This window comes from Truncatella angustata (genome assembly GCF_020726525.1).
Source record: "Truncatella angustata strain MPI-SDFR-AT-0073 chromosome Unknown BKA67scaffold_6, whole genome shotgun sequence".
NCBI lineage: Eukaryota > Fungi > Ascomycota > Sordariomycetes > Amphisphaeriales > Sporocadaceae > Truncatella > Truncatella angustata.
The window spans coordinates 2,561,614-2,578,470 of record NW_025763386.1 but is presented as its reverse complement, the minus strand read 5'-3'; the positions used below and the strand labels follow the sequence as shown (position 1 = coordinate 2,578,470).

At 45.4% G+C, this 16,857-nt stretch overlaps 6 protein-coding genes across 6 annotated transcripts; 4 read left to right on the top strand and 2 right to left on the bottom strand.

Moving 5' to 3' along the window:
- Positions 1-89: 89 nt before the first annotated feature.
- On the top strand, positions 90-1,192 carry BKA67DRAFT_661010 (uncharacterized protein; the record flags this gene model as incomplete). The annotated part of the gene is made up of 2 exons (XM_046107742.1): positions 90-887; positions 941-1,192. 2 exons carry the CDS (start codon positions 90-92, stop codon positions 1,190-1,192), a joined length of 1,050 nt encoding a protein of 349 aa, XP_045956529.1.
- Positions 1,193-2,185: 993 nt separating this feature from the next.
- Positions 2,186-3,835, bottom strand: BKA67DRAFT_693424 (uncharacterized protein; the record flags this gene model as incomplete). The annotated part of the gene is made up of 4 exons (XM_046109248.1): positions 2,186-3,057; positions 3,119-3,199; positions 3,260-3,754; positions 3,814-3,835. The coding sequence occupies 4 exons, from the start codon at positions 3,833-3,835 to the stop codon at positions 2,186-2,188; spliced, it is 1,470 nt and encodes a 489-aa protein (XP_045956528.1).
- A 1,331-nt stretch (positions 3,836-5,166) lies between these two features.
- BKA67DRAFT_648136 (uncharacterized protein) lies at positions 5,167-6,236 on the top strand (the record flags this gene model as incomplete). Its single annotated transcript, XM_046105974.1, has 4 exons — positions 5,167-5,408; positions 5,460-5,523; positions 5,758-6,067; positions 6,213-6,236. The coding sequence occupies exons 1-4, from the start codon at positions 5,282-5,284 to the stop codon at positions 6,234-6,236; spliced, it is 525 nt and encodes a 174-aa protein (XP_045956527.1). The 5' UTR covers positions 5,167-5,281.
- A 1,430-nt stretch (positions 6,237-7,666) lies between these two features.
- Positions 7,667-8,162, bottom strand: BKA67DRAFT_573406 (uncharacterized protein). Its single transcript, XM_046103352.1, has 2 exons — positions 7,994-8,162; positions 7,667-7,929 (listed from the first exon to the last, which is right to left on the bottom strand). Exon 2 carries the CDS (start codon positions 7,860-7,862, stop codon positions 7,680-7,682), a length of 183 nt encoding a protein of 60 aa, XP_045956526.1. The 5' UTR covers positions 7,863-7,929; positions 7,994-8,162; the 3' UTR covers positions 7,667-7,679.
- A 262-nt stretch (positions 8,163-8,424) lies between these two features.
- Positions 8,425-9,630, top strand: BKA67DRAFT_573404 (uncharacterized protein). The gene is made up of 2 exons (XM_046103351.1): positions 8,425-9,092; positions 9,147-9,630. Exons 1-2 carry the CDS (start codon positions 8,490-8,492, stop codon positions 9,546-9,548), a joined length of 1,005 nt encoding a protein of 334 aa, XP_045956525.1. The 5' UTR covers positions 8,425-8,489; the 3' UTR covers positions 9,549-9,630.
- A 4,181-nt stretch (positions 9,631-13,811) lies between these two features.
- On the top strand, positions 13,812-16,727 carry BKA67DRAFT_351515 (heterokaryon incompatibility protein-domain-containing protein). Its single transcript, XM_046096364.1, has 2 exons — positions 13,812-13,992; positions 14,111-16,727. Exons 1-2 carry the CDS (start codon positions 13,897-13,899, stop codon positions 16,580-16,582), a joined length of 2,568 nt encoding a protein of 855 aa, XP_045956524.1. The 5' UTR covers positions 13,812-13,896; the 3' UTR covers positions 16,583-16,727.
- The last annotated feature ends 130 nt before the right edge of the window (positions 16,728-16,857 follow it).

Below are 16,857 nucleotides of genomic sequence, written 5' to 3'. Positions count from 1 at the left end.
AGCATTGTGTGCCAAATGGCGTCCCAAGCAACAATTGGCAGAGAGCATGGTGGGATATTTACTAACAAAGACCAGGAATTGCAATCAGCATGGCTGAGATAATGAAGCTTGATATTGTTGCCAAAAGTGGCTCGATTATAGAAGTCGAGACTGCGCGACGAATCTGGTCGTCGCTCTACATGGCGGACTACTGTTGTTCAGTGGGTCATGGCATACCTCGCTGTCTGGAGCGCCTTGACAGCATATCTTGGCATCTCCCCATGGACGAGATCACATTTCGCTTGCTTCGACCTGACCGAATGGCACTATCTGCTGCCTGGAAACCTGGGCTATGGGCCCACATGGTCACCCTCGTCCGTCTTGCAGGCCCGGTACATGACCTCAACCGGCGAACTGCCACGGGCGATACAGATAACGCTCGACTAGACAAGACCGTAGAACAACTCGGGCAACAGCTAGAGTCCTGGCTTGAGTCCCTTCCAAGTGATGTACAGATGACCGTGCAAAACCTCAATGCTCAGCAACAGACTGGCCTAGGAGGGCTTTTCATCTCTCTACATCTTGGATACCACCATTATTCCACGTTACTATACTTTCGGTTTCTTGAGAGCCAGCAAGCCTCTATTGAAGTATACCGGACGTATATTAAAAAGTGCAAATACCATGCTGCTTCGTTCAGTAGTCTTCTGCATCTCTCGCGTCAGATGAAAAACTGCGGGATCAATTACCCTACGATTGGCCACATGACTGCTGTAGCCTCCTCTGTATTGGTGCATACTCTGCTATTTGGAAATATGGAAGAAACAGAGAAGGCTCGCCGAGAGCTCAACAACAATTTTGAGGCCCTCATTGAACTACGACAACATTGGCCTGCAGCATACGCCATGGTATGTAGATACATGCTTGCTGCAATGCAATTTTGAAGCTGACTGAAATATAGATTCACAGGCTAATGACGTTTCAAAATATATGTCTGTTGTCCACCCAGTCCTACAAGCTGGACGGATGGATGGTTAGATACTTGCTAGAACATTCCCTTCCACTTGAGAAGAGAGACCTACCAATCGTGCTCCCAGAGCTCGACTTAGACATGTGTAAATTACCGTCAAACGCGGACAGGTTCATAGACCTGGGCAGATACACAGACTTCGAGGTAATGTCACCAGTGAAATGGAATCACTATGAGCACTAATTAGCGGTTCCATAATTCGATATTCCAATCAACAAATGACAGCATGTGCCTCAGTCTCGAGACATACGTATTGAAAAACCCAATAATCTCCGGAGTTCTTTAGTTAAAGCACTGGTCGAAAAAGATGACATACGTCATCGCATGCTAGTTGTCGTTGTAAGCATCCCAAAACGTGTGTTAAATATGCCGGCAACCTGTTTGTTTGCTATGCCATTCGATAGTAGGATACAAGTGTATTTTGATTCAGATCGCCTTTTATTTAGGACTGACCACAAGCGACTGTAGACTTGAAGTGGATGGTGGCGTTGGGCCGAGTCAGATGAAGAAGCGGACTCAGCTTCCAAGCCGGAGCCTTTACCGACACCTCTTGGCGATACAAGCGAGACCGATGACTCCAAATGTACCCCACAGATAAGAAGTTTCGCACCGAGTTAGGGCCTGGGTCAGGGTGCACTTGGTCGACGGTTAGTAAGGTTGGTGGAGATGAAATTGTAGTCGACCTACCCTTGTCAGCTCCTCGCCGCTGCGAAAGACATGTAATTCCTTTATATAGCTTGACAGAATCATCTTCATAAGCAACTTGCTCAGCAGTGTTACCACTGATAAGTCTTATCGAAGTTGATACGTACGTTGATCTTAGGTCAATATCTTACGGTTCCTGTTTGCAATAGTAGTTTTCGTAATCTTTAGCCCGATAAAAAGATTTCAAAGCCTTGTTCGTAAATTCGTGTAACATCTACGAGCAGGTCTAGCTGGAGAGATACAGAAAGTCCTGGTGCAGTTTCTTTTTCTGTCTCAGGAGAGACAATGGCATAAAGTAACATTCTTGAGATTGAATCTCGTCGCCGTTGTAGACACAAGGCGATTGCTTGCAGTGTATCACACACTTGTATTGGATCACAGGTAATGAAATAGACTAGTTCATACAATCAGAAATTGAGAACTTCATGTATTGCTGAGCATCAACGACTATAAGAGACATTCCTAAGCATTTTATAGAGTGGCTTTTTCCATGAGACATGTCACAATGTCCATACCGTCTGTGCTTCTCTCCTCTATCGTCAGTCTATCCTGCAACGTGACCATAGCAGAGAATGTGTTAGAGTCGTGGTCTTTGTAACTCGGCGGCACTTTCTGTTCTACCAGTTCAAAAGCATCTACTCGGATCTTTGCCAGCACTCGATCCATCATGGTCTGCCTAGCCTTTTTGGCTTCCTCACCCTGGACTATGAAAACGTCCGGGAAGCGCCAGCTGATGTAGAGGTTTCCGTGACTTGGTCTGTGTTCTATTTTCGAACCGTGTGACTCGAAATAATAGTGACAGAGCTTGCACGTGGGTTTACTACCACCAATGTACTTCCAGTTGTTGAAGAACCTCTGGGTTGTGACGCTGCCGTTCCGCTCCAACCAATCCAGTAACACTATTTCGGCATGAACGATGGGTCGAAAGCTCTCTTTGCGCCACTCTTGTTGGATTCGTGCATCGAGGTCAAAATTTTGCAATGTTCCCACGTACTCTCGAAATATGTTTATCTTTTTCTGTTCCCTCGTCATGCGCCCAACGATTGCGCTCGCGGTTTGGCTTTTTTCTCGGCTTGGCCTTGGGATTGGTTTACTTGAAGGAATGGGAGTGATCTCGTAATTATCAAAAAGAATGGGCCAAGTCTTTTGTGCTTTTCTTAGGAATTTAACAGATTCGGGGTATGCCAATATGCGGCTCAAAGTATGCTGGAACTCTGACCAACATGCTTGGCTTCTGTAACCGGGCATCCGGCCTTGCCGTGCTTGTGCTTGGATCAAAGCACCGGCTGGCGATTTAGACAGCATAGAGACTTGTTTCAGCAGCTCCTCGCATCTGTCAACGACTACACATATTGTCAATGAAATAAGTCTAAGGAAGTTGACTGTGCTTGAGTATCGACTTACATTCGAGTCCTACGGTTGGTAATGGAGTCTCAAGTCGAGAAGATTTAAGAAAACCTATAATACTGCTTGTGACTACTGCCTCTTTTTAGTTTCTGTGTCAGCTGTCGTGAAATTCCCATCAAAAAATGGCGGGCTACTGACTGTCATTGGTGTCCAACGCGGAGGGATTGGCCAGACATTCTCTTGCATGGAACTTCAGTCTTTTCAAATAAACAGAAAGTCTCTGCTGGTTGAAGAGTAATACTAGCTGGAGCACTTCGTCGTGTACCAAATTGGAATCAGAGGATCTTGACGAAAAATCTTTTACGCGCCGCAATAGTTTGGTCACATATTCTTGCGTAACATTCAACTGTTCCTGCGATCTTTGATTCGACGCAAAGTAGTATTGAACACCGCCTGAATCGCTGCGAAGTATCATGAAGGCCGTTATTGTTGCTCCTCCGATGACATTATCGCAGACATGAGCAAGCTTGTACACAAAAGCACGATAGAGCTCCACTGGGTCTCGGGTGTTGGAAAGCTCGTTGGCAGTTGCTGATATAGCAGTTTCTCGGGCCGCTATGTTCAATGCTTTCAGAAGAACGACAGGCTCGTAGAACTTGAGAAGCGCTCGAATCGTCCACTGGACAATTTCAGCTGAATTACTGTGTCAGCGAGAAACTCGTAATGTATTTTCTCGTTAAAACTATACTCACATTCTCCGCTAGCTATGGGCATGTTGATTCGACAGAAGTGTGCAAATAAATTCTAATTTCATCGAACAATGGGGGAAGTGACAATTGTTGTCTTTGTAGTGTACCTTCTCTGGTGGCTGATATGGTGACACAGGGGTTATTTACCGTGCCGGGCTCTCTCTCTATGAATCTGCCGAGAAGAAGAAAAGACACTGTCAGTTGTGCAAAATTCTACAGCAATCTTCGAAGTTCTATGCATCTCGCCTCTATGGGCGGACGAAATGCTCTACACCCTCCATGAGAGGCCGACCGCAGCTTGCATAAGAGGCCGACCGCAGCTTGCATGAGAGGCCGACCGCCAAGGCGGAGTGTGGCACCCAATGGCTGCAGGCTGCCTGCCAGTGACCTGATGAGTTGCTATACGGCACCAAAATCGGCAAGCTTGAAGACTACTCACCGAACGTTTACACTAGTCTTTTAGAGTTTACTGGGCACTGCTGCACGCTACTTATGCCACTTAAGAACTGGGAGGTTATCGCATTTATCACGTCAGTGTTGTAGGCTGTATGCGACAAGGCTGTGGATTTTGCGGCCCAATTCAAGGAATGATGAGCAATGTTATGTACTCGAGGAACTTTGAAGAAAGTCGTGGAATATGTCGCGAATACTTTTAGAGATCAGCTATAGTATAATAGTTCCTCTTTGTCTGCACATTAAGGAAATCCTGACTACAAACAAGGTTCAATATATACCACATTTATTCTATCGTGAATCTATTTACAGCCCATCACGCATAAACTAGAGGATCCGATAACTAGTTTTGTTCCTCTGGCTTATTACTGTCGACTTCGTGTGTTACAGCCCTTTTGTTCGGATGCACAACTGGACGCTAGTCATGGCGGAAGACGAAAGTTACAATATTGATGGTGATCCAAACAGATGCAACTCCTCAGGATCCAGTAAGCCAAATCCCTGATTCGATAACTATGTTTTTCACTAATTTTGAGATACAGATTGGCAAGCGATATATAGTAACTTTCTAAGAGGTCTTGGCCACTTCTCCGAAGTCGATCCGTTGGTGGGCGATATAGGGATGGAATTTCAACATGTTTCGTTTTCGGACGTGCTGTCTCAAATCAACTACGAATTTGAACAAAACTCGTCTCTAGAGAACTCCTATACGCCGATGTCCACTTCAGGGTCCAATGCATGGGTCACTAATGAACTTGTGGCAAATTCCTACCAACTGTCTCAACCCACAAACAGCACATTCTGTGTACCTGGTTCAGCTTTGCAGACTTATGAGCCGTTCATGCACATGCCATCATCCGACTCGCAAGCTACCGAAGCACTTGTAGCGAACAACTGCCGTTTATCGCAATTTGAAAACGCCACTCATAGCGAATCCTCTTTCAGTCTCGGTCCAGGCATTTAGGCCAGGACAGATGCATGTGTACATGGCGTTGATTCGCACACCAGTGGATCGGCTATGTTCCATGCGAGACTGAACGAGGACAGTTCTGAGATGATTGCTGGAAATGAAAGCGAAAACGAAGACGAGATGATAGACAATAACGAACGTGGGGCAACAATAGCGTCGGCTGTAAATGAAGAAGGTAGCCATATCTTGCCTATATACACCCTATGCCTTGCTTACTTTTTCTCAGGTGAAACCAACCCGAATCACGTGTGGTGCTGCAGGAAGTGGTATAAGCATGGCCGTGATCACAAGTGAGTACCTTTGTATAAATATTTTATCTTCGTGCAATGTCTTTTGCACAGCCATTTTCTCTGAGATCTTTCGCTACTAGGCTTTATAGCCTCATGTCAATCCAAAGCTTTCTGAGACCTTCCCGACGATGTGCGACGAACGCTGTACCACATGTCATGTCCACTTCTGAATATCAATTTAGCATTCTCATTTTCAATCCTCTTCATGGCTTAAACTGACTGACCGCCTTCCAGCCGGCATAAAAAATATCATGACAGACCATTGGCATGCAGCGCAATTGAAACATGCCTTTACAGAACAACTTACAATAAGGAACTCCATAAGCATTATCATTCCAACCACAAGCGATGGGCTGAGAAGCACAATATCCCTGATCTGAGCTTCTTGTGCGACCATTGTGGCATTTTAATATCTAGTAAAGGCAACAAGCAAAGACATCTTCGTAGTTGTTCGCCCTTGGCAGCGAAATTTCAAGTCAGTGCATCAGATCAAAATCGAAGGAAAAGGCCAGGGGTACGGATAAACATGGATGTCCGAACAAGCGTAAGGCAGCGCCAGGGCGCCAGGAAGTGTTAGGATAGTTCTGAATATGATTACTGAAACTAATGTGATTTCATCGATTGAGAGTTGAAGCAAAATCACGCTCTCGAATTGTCTCTTGAGCCGATCTTGCTAAATGATGTTCCAGACGGTTCCCGAAGTCCTACTTTGAATTAAAACTAAAAGATACAATCAAAACGCCAAGGCTACATGTTTGGGACTGTATTCGTAGGCGAATGCGATAAAATCCTACCATTCCCCAATCAAGTAAGATATTACCCTCCCTGGAGGATTTTGGCTTGAGGATGTTGTGGCGCACTACGACATGGCTTTTCAAAGTAGTAAGGTGTCAAAGCTTATCCGGTATCGGACTGCTTTTAGGTATATAAGGGCTGAAATCCTCTATGTGATAGAAAGCAGGGCTCAGCGCGTCAATACTAGCACCTTAACACTTCCTTGCAACACTTTCGTCATAGGACGTTATTTTCCTATCTTAGTCAAGGACAACCTTTTTACTAAAGATCAGGATTATCCGAAAAATAAACAGCCAGATAGGCAACATAGCAGAACAACAAGCTCAACTTTCCACAACGCTGGAAATGAAGAGGCTCCTTTGGGTATCAATGGGACACCGCCGCTCTTCCTCGCCAGCTTCGTTCTTATTCTTTTCAAATCACTTTCCTGATCTTCCCTACATATTTTTCTTGCCATAAACTTTACCTTTCCCTCGACAAATAGGACAACAACTGCAATAACGATAGTAATAACAACAAAATGTTTATGAGCTTACTAAAGACGTCTTTCAGATTGAATTCGTCTCAACGAAGGAGAAGATTGGCACAGCCGGTAAAGAGACAGCTTATCTCCAATATACTTATAGCATTTTTGAGACAGGAGGCTGCGAGTCTATTTTCGCAGTAGACGCTCAATCGGTTTCCAGAAGCCCTTGTCAAAGTTGAAGTATATCGGTCAACATACTGTCGGAGTCAATGAACAATATACTAGAACATACATATTTTCAGTTTCTGGCAATGAAAAAAACCTGAAGTCGTAGGCAAAGAAGAAATCTAAAACCTTTTAATTAATAACAAACGAGGATTTTACCTTATCTCTAAACCCACGCACTAGGTCGAATCTTTTTGGCAATACTGATGTTTCACAAGAAGAGGGCTAAACCCAGGAGGTGCGGCACCGACTTCGCGATTACAATCCTAGTCACCTAGGTTAGGTTAGACTAGTCATGATGATGCCGCACTCCATATATGGTACTTCAATCACGCAACCAAATATTCTACATATTGATGAAAATAGTCTCAAATTGTAAAGAGATATATGCTTCAATTCATTGACGTAATACTACGTCGCTACAGTTACTTAAGGAGCGATGATTGTATTTGGAGCTCTCGCAAGTCACTACTCACCGCAGGTCTTCTTCTTGCATGGAAAATTTGACCCGTCCGAGGTGATTCCCATTGTTCTTTGCACCAGTGACTAAGACGAAACGCTTGATGCCTGCAGCATGACCGTTGACTTACAGTATAAAAAGAAAGAAGGAAAAAAGGAGCCAACATCTCACCTGCTTAGTTTAAGATTTTAAAAATTCGTAGATAACCGATCAAAACTTACCGTTTACACGCGTGTTTTTCTCGTCGGATTCATTTGCAGGTATGTTGCAAAAAAAGAGGTAGTCGGCCTCAAGGCTCTCCATATCGCGGGGCATGTCTCCAAGCTTCGTACTCAAATCCAGAAGGATATGGTGAATCTGTGCCCAAAAGTCCTCTCTTTTCGACCGAGACATGGTGTATACCGTGGTCTATTAATTGGGCCTACTGCATAATTCCTTGACAACCTCCGGCCAAGAATTCCTGCACAACTGTTATAATTATTCTTATCTTGATGTCATTTTGAAGCAGCTACGATAAAGCTTACCAGAAGTGGCACCTGTTATCATAAGCGGAAAGCATAGTAACGGTTAGGACTTGAAAATCACTGCTTCGTCAGTTATCTGAGATTTCTTATATATAAATAATATAAAATGTAAATGATTCTGATTTAATACAACTCTATAATTAACCAGAATCTGATGATTAGGCTCAATCGGCACAAGTGATAATAAAATCATGAATGTGCAGCGGTGCTAAGTTACTATATCCACTTTAAAGTTTCAGTGTGCAGACTGGTAGCCACGTATACCCCGGGCCAATCTTCATGTATGCCCCTCATCGAGGTATTGGCACGTTACTAATGCCCACTGGCGTTACTAATACCCATCGGCATTACTAATGCCCATCTGTTTCTGTAGTAAATCCCCGAAAGTTAAATAGCGTACTTAGTCTCCTGACTTCTTTCTATTGAGTTAGAACGACAGTATTTAGTATCTCGCTTCAATTAAGCCTCTCAGTAATCATAAAAACAGAAAAGTATTATGGCTATCTTGAATAACGGAGACTTGGCCCTGCCCAAGGGATCACTCGTACTAGTTACGGGTGCGTCAGGGTACATTGCTAGTAATTTTGTTGTCGAAGCTCTCAAAGCTGGTTACAAAATTCGTGGAACAGCAAGATCTCCAGCTAAGGCACAGAAGACTAAAGCCGTCTTTAGTTCACCGAACTACGATTGTGTGGTGGTGCCAGAGATGGAACCAGAAGGGGCATTCGATGAGGCTGTCAAGGGAGTTGACGCTATTGTACACATGTCCTCACCTTTGACGTTCAGCCCCAATCCAAAGGAAGTCGTGCCTCCTGCGGTTAATGGAGCAACATCCATCCTCCGCTCGGCAGCCAAAGAACCAAGGATTCAGAGATTTGTGTTTACAAGTTCAAGCACATCCACATCCTTGCCCAAACCTGGAGTTAGGTTTTATATTGACAGCAAATCTTGGAACACCGAGGTCGACGAATACGCAGACTTCCCACCACCGTACAAACCAGAGAATGCGTTCAAGGTTTATTCCGCAAGCAAGACGAAGGCGGAGCAGGCAGTATGGAAATTTGTCAAGGATCAGAATCCCAGTTTTACTGTTAACTGTGTAAGAAATATTACCAGTGAGGTAGTTTGTGCATTACGCTGACTTGGTTCCCAGATTAACCCGGCAGTGAATATGGGTCGGGTAATTGACTCACATGGTGAAACTGGCGGTCTCGTCATCAAGGCCTACAAAGGAGACATACAGTGGGACTTTCTACCGCAGTACATGGTGAATGTAGTTGATTGTGCTCGGCTGCACCTAATCGCATTGATTGACAGTTCAGTAAAGAACGAGCGCATACTGGCGTTTGATGTTCCATTTAACTGGAATGTCGTATTGGATAACTTTCGAGACCTATTCCCCTCTAAAAGGTTCGCTGACAACCAGAAACAAGACTCAGATATCAGCGAAGTCGACAACAAGCGCGGTGCAGAATTGTTGAAAAAGTGGTATGGTCAACAGGGCTACACCGGCCTTAAGGAGAGTTTGCGACAAACTGTTGAAGGTCTGGACTGATAAATGGGGGTTACGTGTTCGTCGCAATTAGATAGGGTTGTTATGCAGCAAATCGTATCGAATATTAAAAAATATTTTCTTATCTCGACGAGCATTAGCTTAAGTAATGAACGGCGCGAATCAGGAGGATGTATTCTCCGGACTTCAGGGCACTGAGCACAATTTCTCCGGAATCAGCAGGTATATTTGTCCTTGATCAATACTGAGTTAGTCACCTAAGCGCTCGCATAATAGGTTTCACTAGACAAGTGTTAGCATTCCGTCATTACCATTCTACCCAAAATATTCCCGTCGTTCGGCGACTTGTGTTCTATGACTATCGTATATCTACCAACCCCACCATCATGACTGAAATTGTCCTATATCTCACTCTGAATGAAAAGTGGTGAAAGATAATGACCGGTAACGTTCAGTGACCTAAGGTATTTACGAGATTAGAGTGTCCTACTCTACTGGTAGTGGTGGTCCTCCCAACGGATTGGAACCAAGTTCGGAATTAGATTAAACACAAATCAAAACCAGAGCGAGACGATCGGCTTTTGGACATGATGGCAAGTAGGACTGTTCTTGTCTAGGGTATTTGTATAATTAGATGCTTCTTCATTTAATGTACGTAGAGATCGGACTTTGACGATAAAGCTAATAAATGAATGAGTAAATAAAAGCGTGCGTCAGTGATACATTCTAGTAATCTCCAAGCCAACGTTGAGACGTTTAGGGCCTTTCTGGCCTCGCCTGCTTAGCGAAGAGGCCATCTCCGGTGCCATCAAGGCCAAGTAATGGCTGTACCATGAGGCCTGTGACCAATCTTTGTGGGTAACACGACAGTACGCAATGCGACCGCTACATGCCCCTCTTCTGCTTAATAGATGCCTGGGCACGATTCCGATTGCGAAAGAGCGGGGCTGTTTTCAGACGCATGATTATTGGATAGTACGGCGTCTGGGGTGTGGGGTGTAAGGCGTATCGTATGGGGCATGTGGGGCTCAGGGCGTAGGGTGCAAAATACACATTAAGCAGCCGAATACACACGCACGCATGTTTATACGCCCAGGCTACAGTGGCCCCTAGACTAGGGGGCAATTGAGTTTATCTGCGAAGACTAGTTTACAACGACTGCTGGAGAACTTTCGTCCCTTCAGCTCATAGTCTTCTGTAATTTACCCGAATGCAATCCCTTAGCCATTCTCACCTCCACGACGTATTCATTTCTAGGTTAGCAGGTTGACTGGAAGTCATTTCTTCAAGAGTTTAGAGTCCTTTGTTTAGCGGCTATCGCGCGATCTGCTAGGTTAGCAGGTTAGTGGATTTGTGTAGCATTGATAGGACCTACACAGTAGCTCTTTGGTTTGTTAAAGGTGCTGTTTCCCCTCCTCTATTGTTCCTGTGACTGCCCGGTTGCCAAATTCAATCGTGGTTCGAACAGCGTTCTTATCTAGCGTCCTTTTGTCGGCATCCTCTTTTGTTCCTCCGCCTAAACGGTACGAAAGGGCAGGTAGTCATACTTTGTGTCGAGGTCTCTTCTCATGTATTATCGAAACATAGGTACATGATCCTGTTGTCGTGCGGGACAATCAGAACGAACTTTCGAAGACCAGCTTACACTTCTTCCAATGAATGCGACAGTAAGGACAATTTAGTGCATAATGCTTAGAGAATCAAAGCTAAGCATCTCTAGTCAATGCAATGGCAGTTCTTCGTGGCCACTAAATTCATGAAAGAGGCTATTGTTGGAAGAGTTCGCGCATGGCATCTTCGCTACCGTAATGCTCCCGTTTGCGATAGAAAGATTCTCGTCGATGATAATATCCGGCTCACCATAGTATTCGAGTATAGTGTCTATACCATGGATACTGCCCAAACATTCCTTCTTTTCCGATTCACCAATCCCCAAATCTTCCATAACTTGCGATCCAGTCACTGACCATTCGGAGGCCTTCGTACTGCTGACGCCCGAATCTTTTTTTGTTCTAATTCGTTCATCAGCCAGTTCAGATACCTGCTAGAAATATTCCTGCCGTTCTAAACAAGTTGAGTGTTCAATGGATGCCTCAAATATGCACCGGGCAACCGCACTAGGTAGCCTTCAGTGGAGCAGTGACTACTATTGATCACCACATATGTTCGCTTCAGTAGCATCCTATGTTTTATTGACAAGATGAGAATGCATATCTGCTAGATCCAGCTGCAAAAGCCAAAAACGGCTTCGACCGCGAGCTGAAGGACACCTTTGCAAGTTAATAGAGGTGATGGTTCTTTCACAGATTGATAAACACGTCACTTTCGCTGCATCATATTCGATACCTATTTCGCTTATACCCCTTGCCCGACCATATAAAGCCAACTTAGTCAAGACTTGATATCTAGTAGGAGGCATTTCGTAAGACTTACTCGATCCTAGTTCCGACGAATATCAACCCAGCTTCCACTAATTGTATTATGCTGGATGTTTTTCCCAAAGATAGAATATCCGCTACCATCTGGCTGTTGTAACATGAGGTAAACTCCCTCCATATGGCTTTTGTCGTGGCCCCAGTCTCTCATAGCGTTCGAGATTTCCAGGCCATAATTTGTTCCGTAGCCTATGGGCAATAATGCAACCTGCGAGATAATTTTTCGTGTGGCTAAAGTCACTCCTTAACTCAGAATTAGAAAGAAAAAAAAGCAGCTTCTTTTCTCTTTCGTTAAAAACAAACAAGAAGGTCTCACTTGCCATGTCTTGGGGATCCAGGACTGAAGATGATACTATTCGAGGTATAAAAACTGCACCACGTTGGAAAAACAGTAGTGATGCTGTTTTGAAACAGCTTGTATATAGCGTAGAGCGAGGCTGTGTGGAATCGAGAACAGATTAAAGACTAATCCGGTGGCGATCTCGCGAAGCGGCGATGTTGTCTGCTCGGCGCATCATGGAGGATGCGTTCGTATTTGAAGGCGACTCGGCAAATAGTTTTGCTTATACTTGAACATGATATAATGTAAACTTCATCAAAGGCTGGCGTTCCACAGGTTCTGCTTCCTATGTGGTATGACACATTTAAACACACCACGTGAGTTGAGTATCCTTGGATAGTTGTCTACAGGCATGGTGATATAGTTAGTAATTGCGTGGTTAACGATAAGAAGTATGTAGCTTCTAATCTGATTGGCGGGGAGGAGGAAGGGTGATGCTGATATCATAAGACAGAGGGCCACGCATCTGGGAGAGGTTTGTCGGAACAATGTTAGCAGAGTGGAATCTGCAAAGATTATGTTTGTCAGGTTAGTATGAAAATGCCGTCTACAAGCGTCGCCGATAAGAGTTTATACTGGCGGCTCATCACAGCTTATTTAACAAAAGATCATATTTGTTACGACATCCCGAACAACAAAACCAATATATAGTAACCTGGCAGGGCTGCCGCGTACACAGACCACCACACGATCAATCACTAACCGTCCAGAAATGAGCTGACTATTGGAAAAGGCAGTACTACCATCCTACCGATCTGTACCAGAACATCCTTGAGGTCTCAAACGAACCCATTAACCACAGTTCACAGGCAAATTGACCGTGCAGGCGCATCTTCAATTCGAATTTGTAAAACGCCTAAGACGTCCAGACCCCATGAGCACAGCCACGATTGACGCTAGCTAATAGATGCGTACCTTAGAACGCGGGGCCAACTTTTCGATCTCGTGGCCGACAAGCGGAAGATGCCACGGAAAGGTTATGAAAGGTGTACAGGGAATTTCTAACAGTCTTTGAATATAAACATGTTTTCACCAGTGTTAGTCTCCACGTTCATACTTGTTCATCGAGATCTTCTTTGCTTGGGCAGGCTTCCTGTTGACCACCGTTGGGCCCCCCACGTCCCCGCGTTGTGCCCAAGTCTCTGTCTTGGCTAGCTGGTCGAGACGTTATTCCACTTGTGTTCAGCCGCACTCAATGTGGCATGTTCAGTGGCAATCAAGGTTTCAGCTCGCACACAACGGGCGCTTGTCAACCTTGCGACGTCGGATATATCTGCACGTTGCAGTCATAGAACCCCAGCGGCCTATCAAATCAGTGTTGGCGTTTCTGGACGTGCAGATTTCTCCAAGAAAACATCTAACATATATGACGTCTGATTGGCCATATCTTATCGCATGTTTTGGCGGTGCGCAACCAGCATATTTCAACACTACGATTCTGTAATAAAATGCCCCAACCCGTTCCCCAGCCGTTTTTGCGAGTAAAGGTCTTGCTCTTCAACTTTATCTTATTTGGATTGATCCATTATCGTTTTCCAAGGTCAACATTGGTGTTCACAACTCCTTGTATCGCAACTACTATAATGACCCCCAGCAGCATGTCACATTCAGATTCATGGATTCCAAAGGATTGTCAGGTGTTATCCCGACGACGGGAACCAGGCGAATGCAGAATATGGCCCGGATGAACACTACAAGCACGGTAGAACGGGTGAGTACTTGATACCATCTAGACAGCATCATAATGCATACTGGGACGGTCACATCATCGTGGCATGCAGAATCACGAAGATCATTGCTACCGAACTGTAGCTGACATCTCATCGCAGCTCACTAGTCAGCCTAGGAAGAGATCCCGAGATGACAGCCACGAAGAATTCCAGCAGCACGGCAATCATAGTCCCAAACGTCACAATACGACAATTCGGACATCAACAGATGATCTCTGCGAAGAGTGCACAAGTATATACTGGGACGCATTGGACGAATGGCTTGATCCTACAGGAAGCTGGTCGTGGTGGGGTAAGCCGGTATGTCTAGTTGGGAAACGTTTTCGATATGTACCCGCCAATGCAGCGTGTCCAATGTGCCGTCAGTTACGTGCGCCTTGGATAGAGCCTTTACTTCGAGAGCGAAATCCTTACGACTGGAAAGAAAAGGACATTGGCGACGAAATCCATATATTTCGTAATCTTCGACACTTACCCCACGTCAACGATTTCCCTGAAGCAAGAGCGATTCTTCGGCAGCACAACGCTCCATTCCATATTGCCGTCGTCCCAATCGGTAAAGGTCATAAAGTGGGCTGGAAAGAAAAGTTGCGAGAACATATCGCTGAGAATGGAATGGTTGTAGTCATGCCAAATAGGGAACAAGCTGAAGAGGAGGTGTTGTTTCCACAACAGGTCTCTCAAAAGTTCAACACGGATTTTGTGAAACCTCTTCTCAAGCGTTGCAAATTCCACCGAGAGCTCTGCAATCCCAAACCACCCATGGTCAAGGGAATGAAGGTTATCGACTGTCAGCCCTCGACGCCAATCATCCGCAATCATTGCCAAGAGGACAAATACATTGCTCTCAGCTATGTCTGGGGACCTTCAACCCATACGGAGTCTTCAGAAATGTCACGAGGTTCGACCTCTGCGGCAGTGAGCAATGCTCTGGCAATCAGAACAAGACCGCTACAAGCCACAACTCACAATCAGCGCCATAATCATGATACAGAAAACCATCGAATCAAGGACTTGTTCCTAGTAAGGAATTATTCTGGTATGATCACAAACCTTCCTGCGACTACCGCATCGAAAAGAGTTCCGCGACGACGTCTTCCCGCTGAGATTCCCTTGACAATCAGCGATGCTATTATTGTTACCAAGGCATTGGGCTACCGCTATCTTTGGATTGACAAATACTGCATTGATCAGGACAATGAAGAGGAAAGGCAACAGCAGTGTAGTCAGATGGGAGATATCTACGCTGGCGCCCACTTGACCATTTTCGCCCTGGGAGAAGATTCAGGCGCCGGCTTGCCAGGCGTGAGCACCACTCCTCGATTGTGGAGGCGGCAGTCCACAACTGTTGGCAAGTACAAGTTCATGCATACACTTCAAGACCCGCAAGATTCCATCGAGCATTCAAAGTGGGCGACTAGAGCCTGGACGTATCAAGAGGGCCTGTTCTCGACGCGGCGTCTATTCTTCACCGACCAACAGATCTATTTTGAATGTAACGCGATGAACATCACGCAGAGCTTCAAAACCAACTTGAAACCTCTGCACATACTATCTAGCCAGCGATTCCGAGCACTTAACCGTGCCGGAAGCTTTATCTGCGGGAATTCAAACCAGTTTTCACATGTCAATGTGAAGAAAAATACGGCAAATCACCGCAAGGTTGATATTATACGTCAATGTCAATGGCAAACGCGAAAGTACACGAAAAGAGAGTTGACCAACAACGACGACGTACTGAATGCCTACTCAGGCCTCGCGCACTTCTATGCCAAGTCATCGGCGCAAATATACAGTCTAGCAGGTATAACTATTCCTTTTCCAATGGCCAAGCTACCCAATCGTGAGCCGGAGTATCTAGACCATCTCAGCTATGCTCTGGCATGGTCGCATTGCACTTGGGTAGCCGCCGATACTCCTGCGCCGCAGCCACAACGCCGATTTGGGTTTCCCTCGTGGTCTTGGGCTGGCTGGATTGGGGAGGTTGGTTTCAGAGGCGACCTTCCTTATGGCTGGACAAGCACCCTCACATCTGTGGCGATTCGTTTCCAGAACGGGATGACCATTGATTACCAGTGGTTGTTCGGAAGGAGACCTCAGAACGATGATGTCTTCCGCATGCTTTTGACGGCCAAAGTTCTGCATTTTGATGCGCATGTCCTCGATGTCTCAAACATCGTATTCTATTATCTAGATTGGCGCACGTCACAACCAAAACAATCACGGAGGATTCACCTGCACATGTCCGACGACCGTTGTGACTTTAAGGAGCTACGAAGGAAGCTCATGACAGGTGAGTATGAGTGCGTGGTGCTGGGGAGGCATTCAGAACCCCGCAAGAAGATTTTCGACGCTATCAAAGCATGGGATCGTAAGGGGCCAAAGGCAATGAGACGTCGTATCGAGGATATCACCAGGAAGCCTCGCGAACCACATGCCTTGGTCTGTCTCATCGTACGTACAAATGCGAATGGGGAATCGGATCGCATCGGGTTGATCAAATTTGAGCTGGCGCATTTTGGAATGGATATATTAAACTTCGGTGAAAAGAGAAGGTTTCTGTTAAAGTAGCGTAGTTTCAATGGTAGGGTCTAGCTGATTTTGAGATTCATTACTTGAAGGGATTCGGGATCAAGGTTTACTTACGGAGTATGTAGCGGGAGAAAGCAATTGTTATGGTGGAGAAGCGGCGTTGCGAAGTTCCCGTGGGTCCCTTGGCTGAGGGCATCGCCGAATGCCACTATACAGGCCCCTGGTATGCATCAGCAACAGTGAATTTGGAGATATTATGAAATTGAACATTTACAAGAACTTAGATGCAATGCCAGCCCTAACAACCGCCTCTC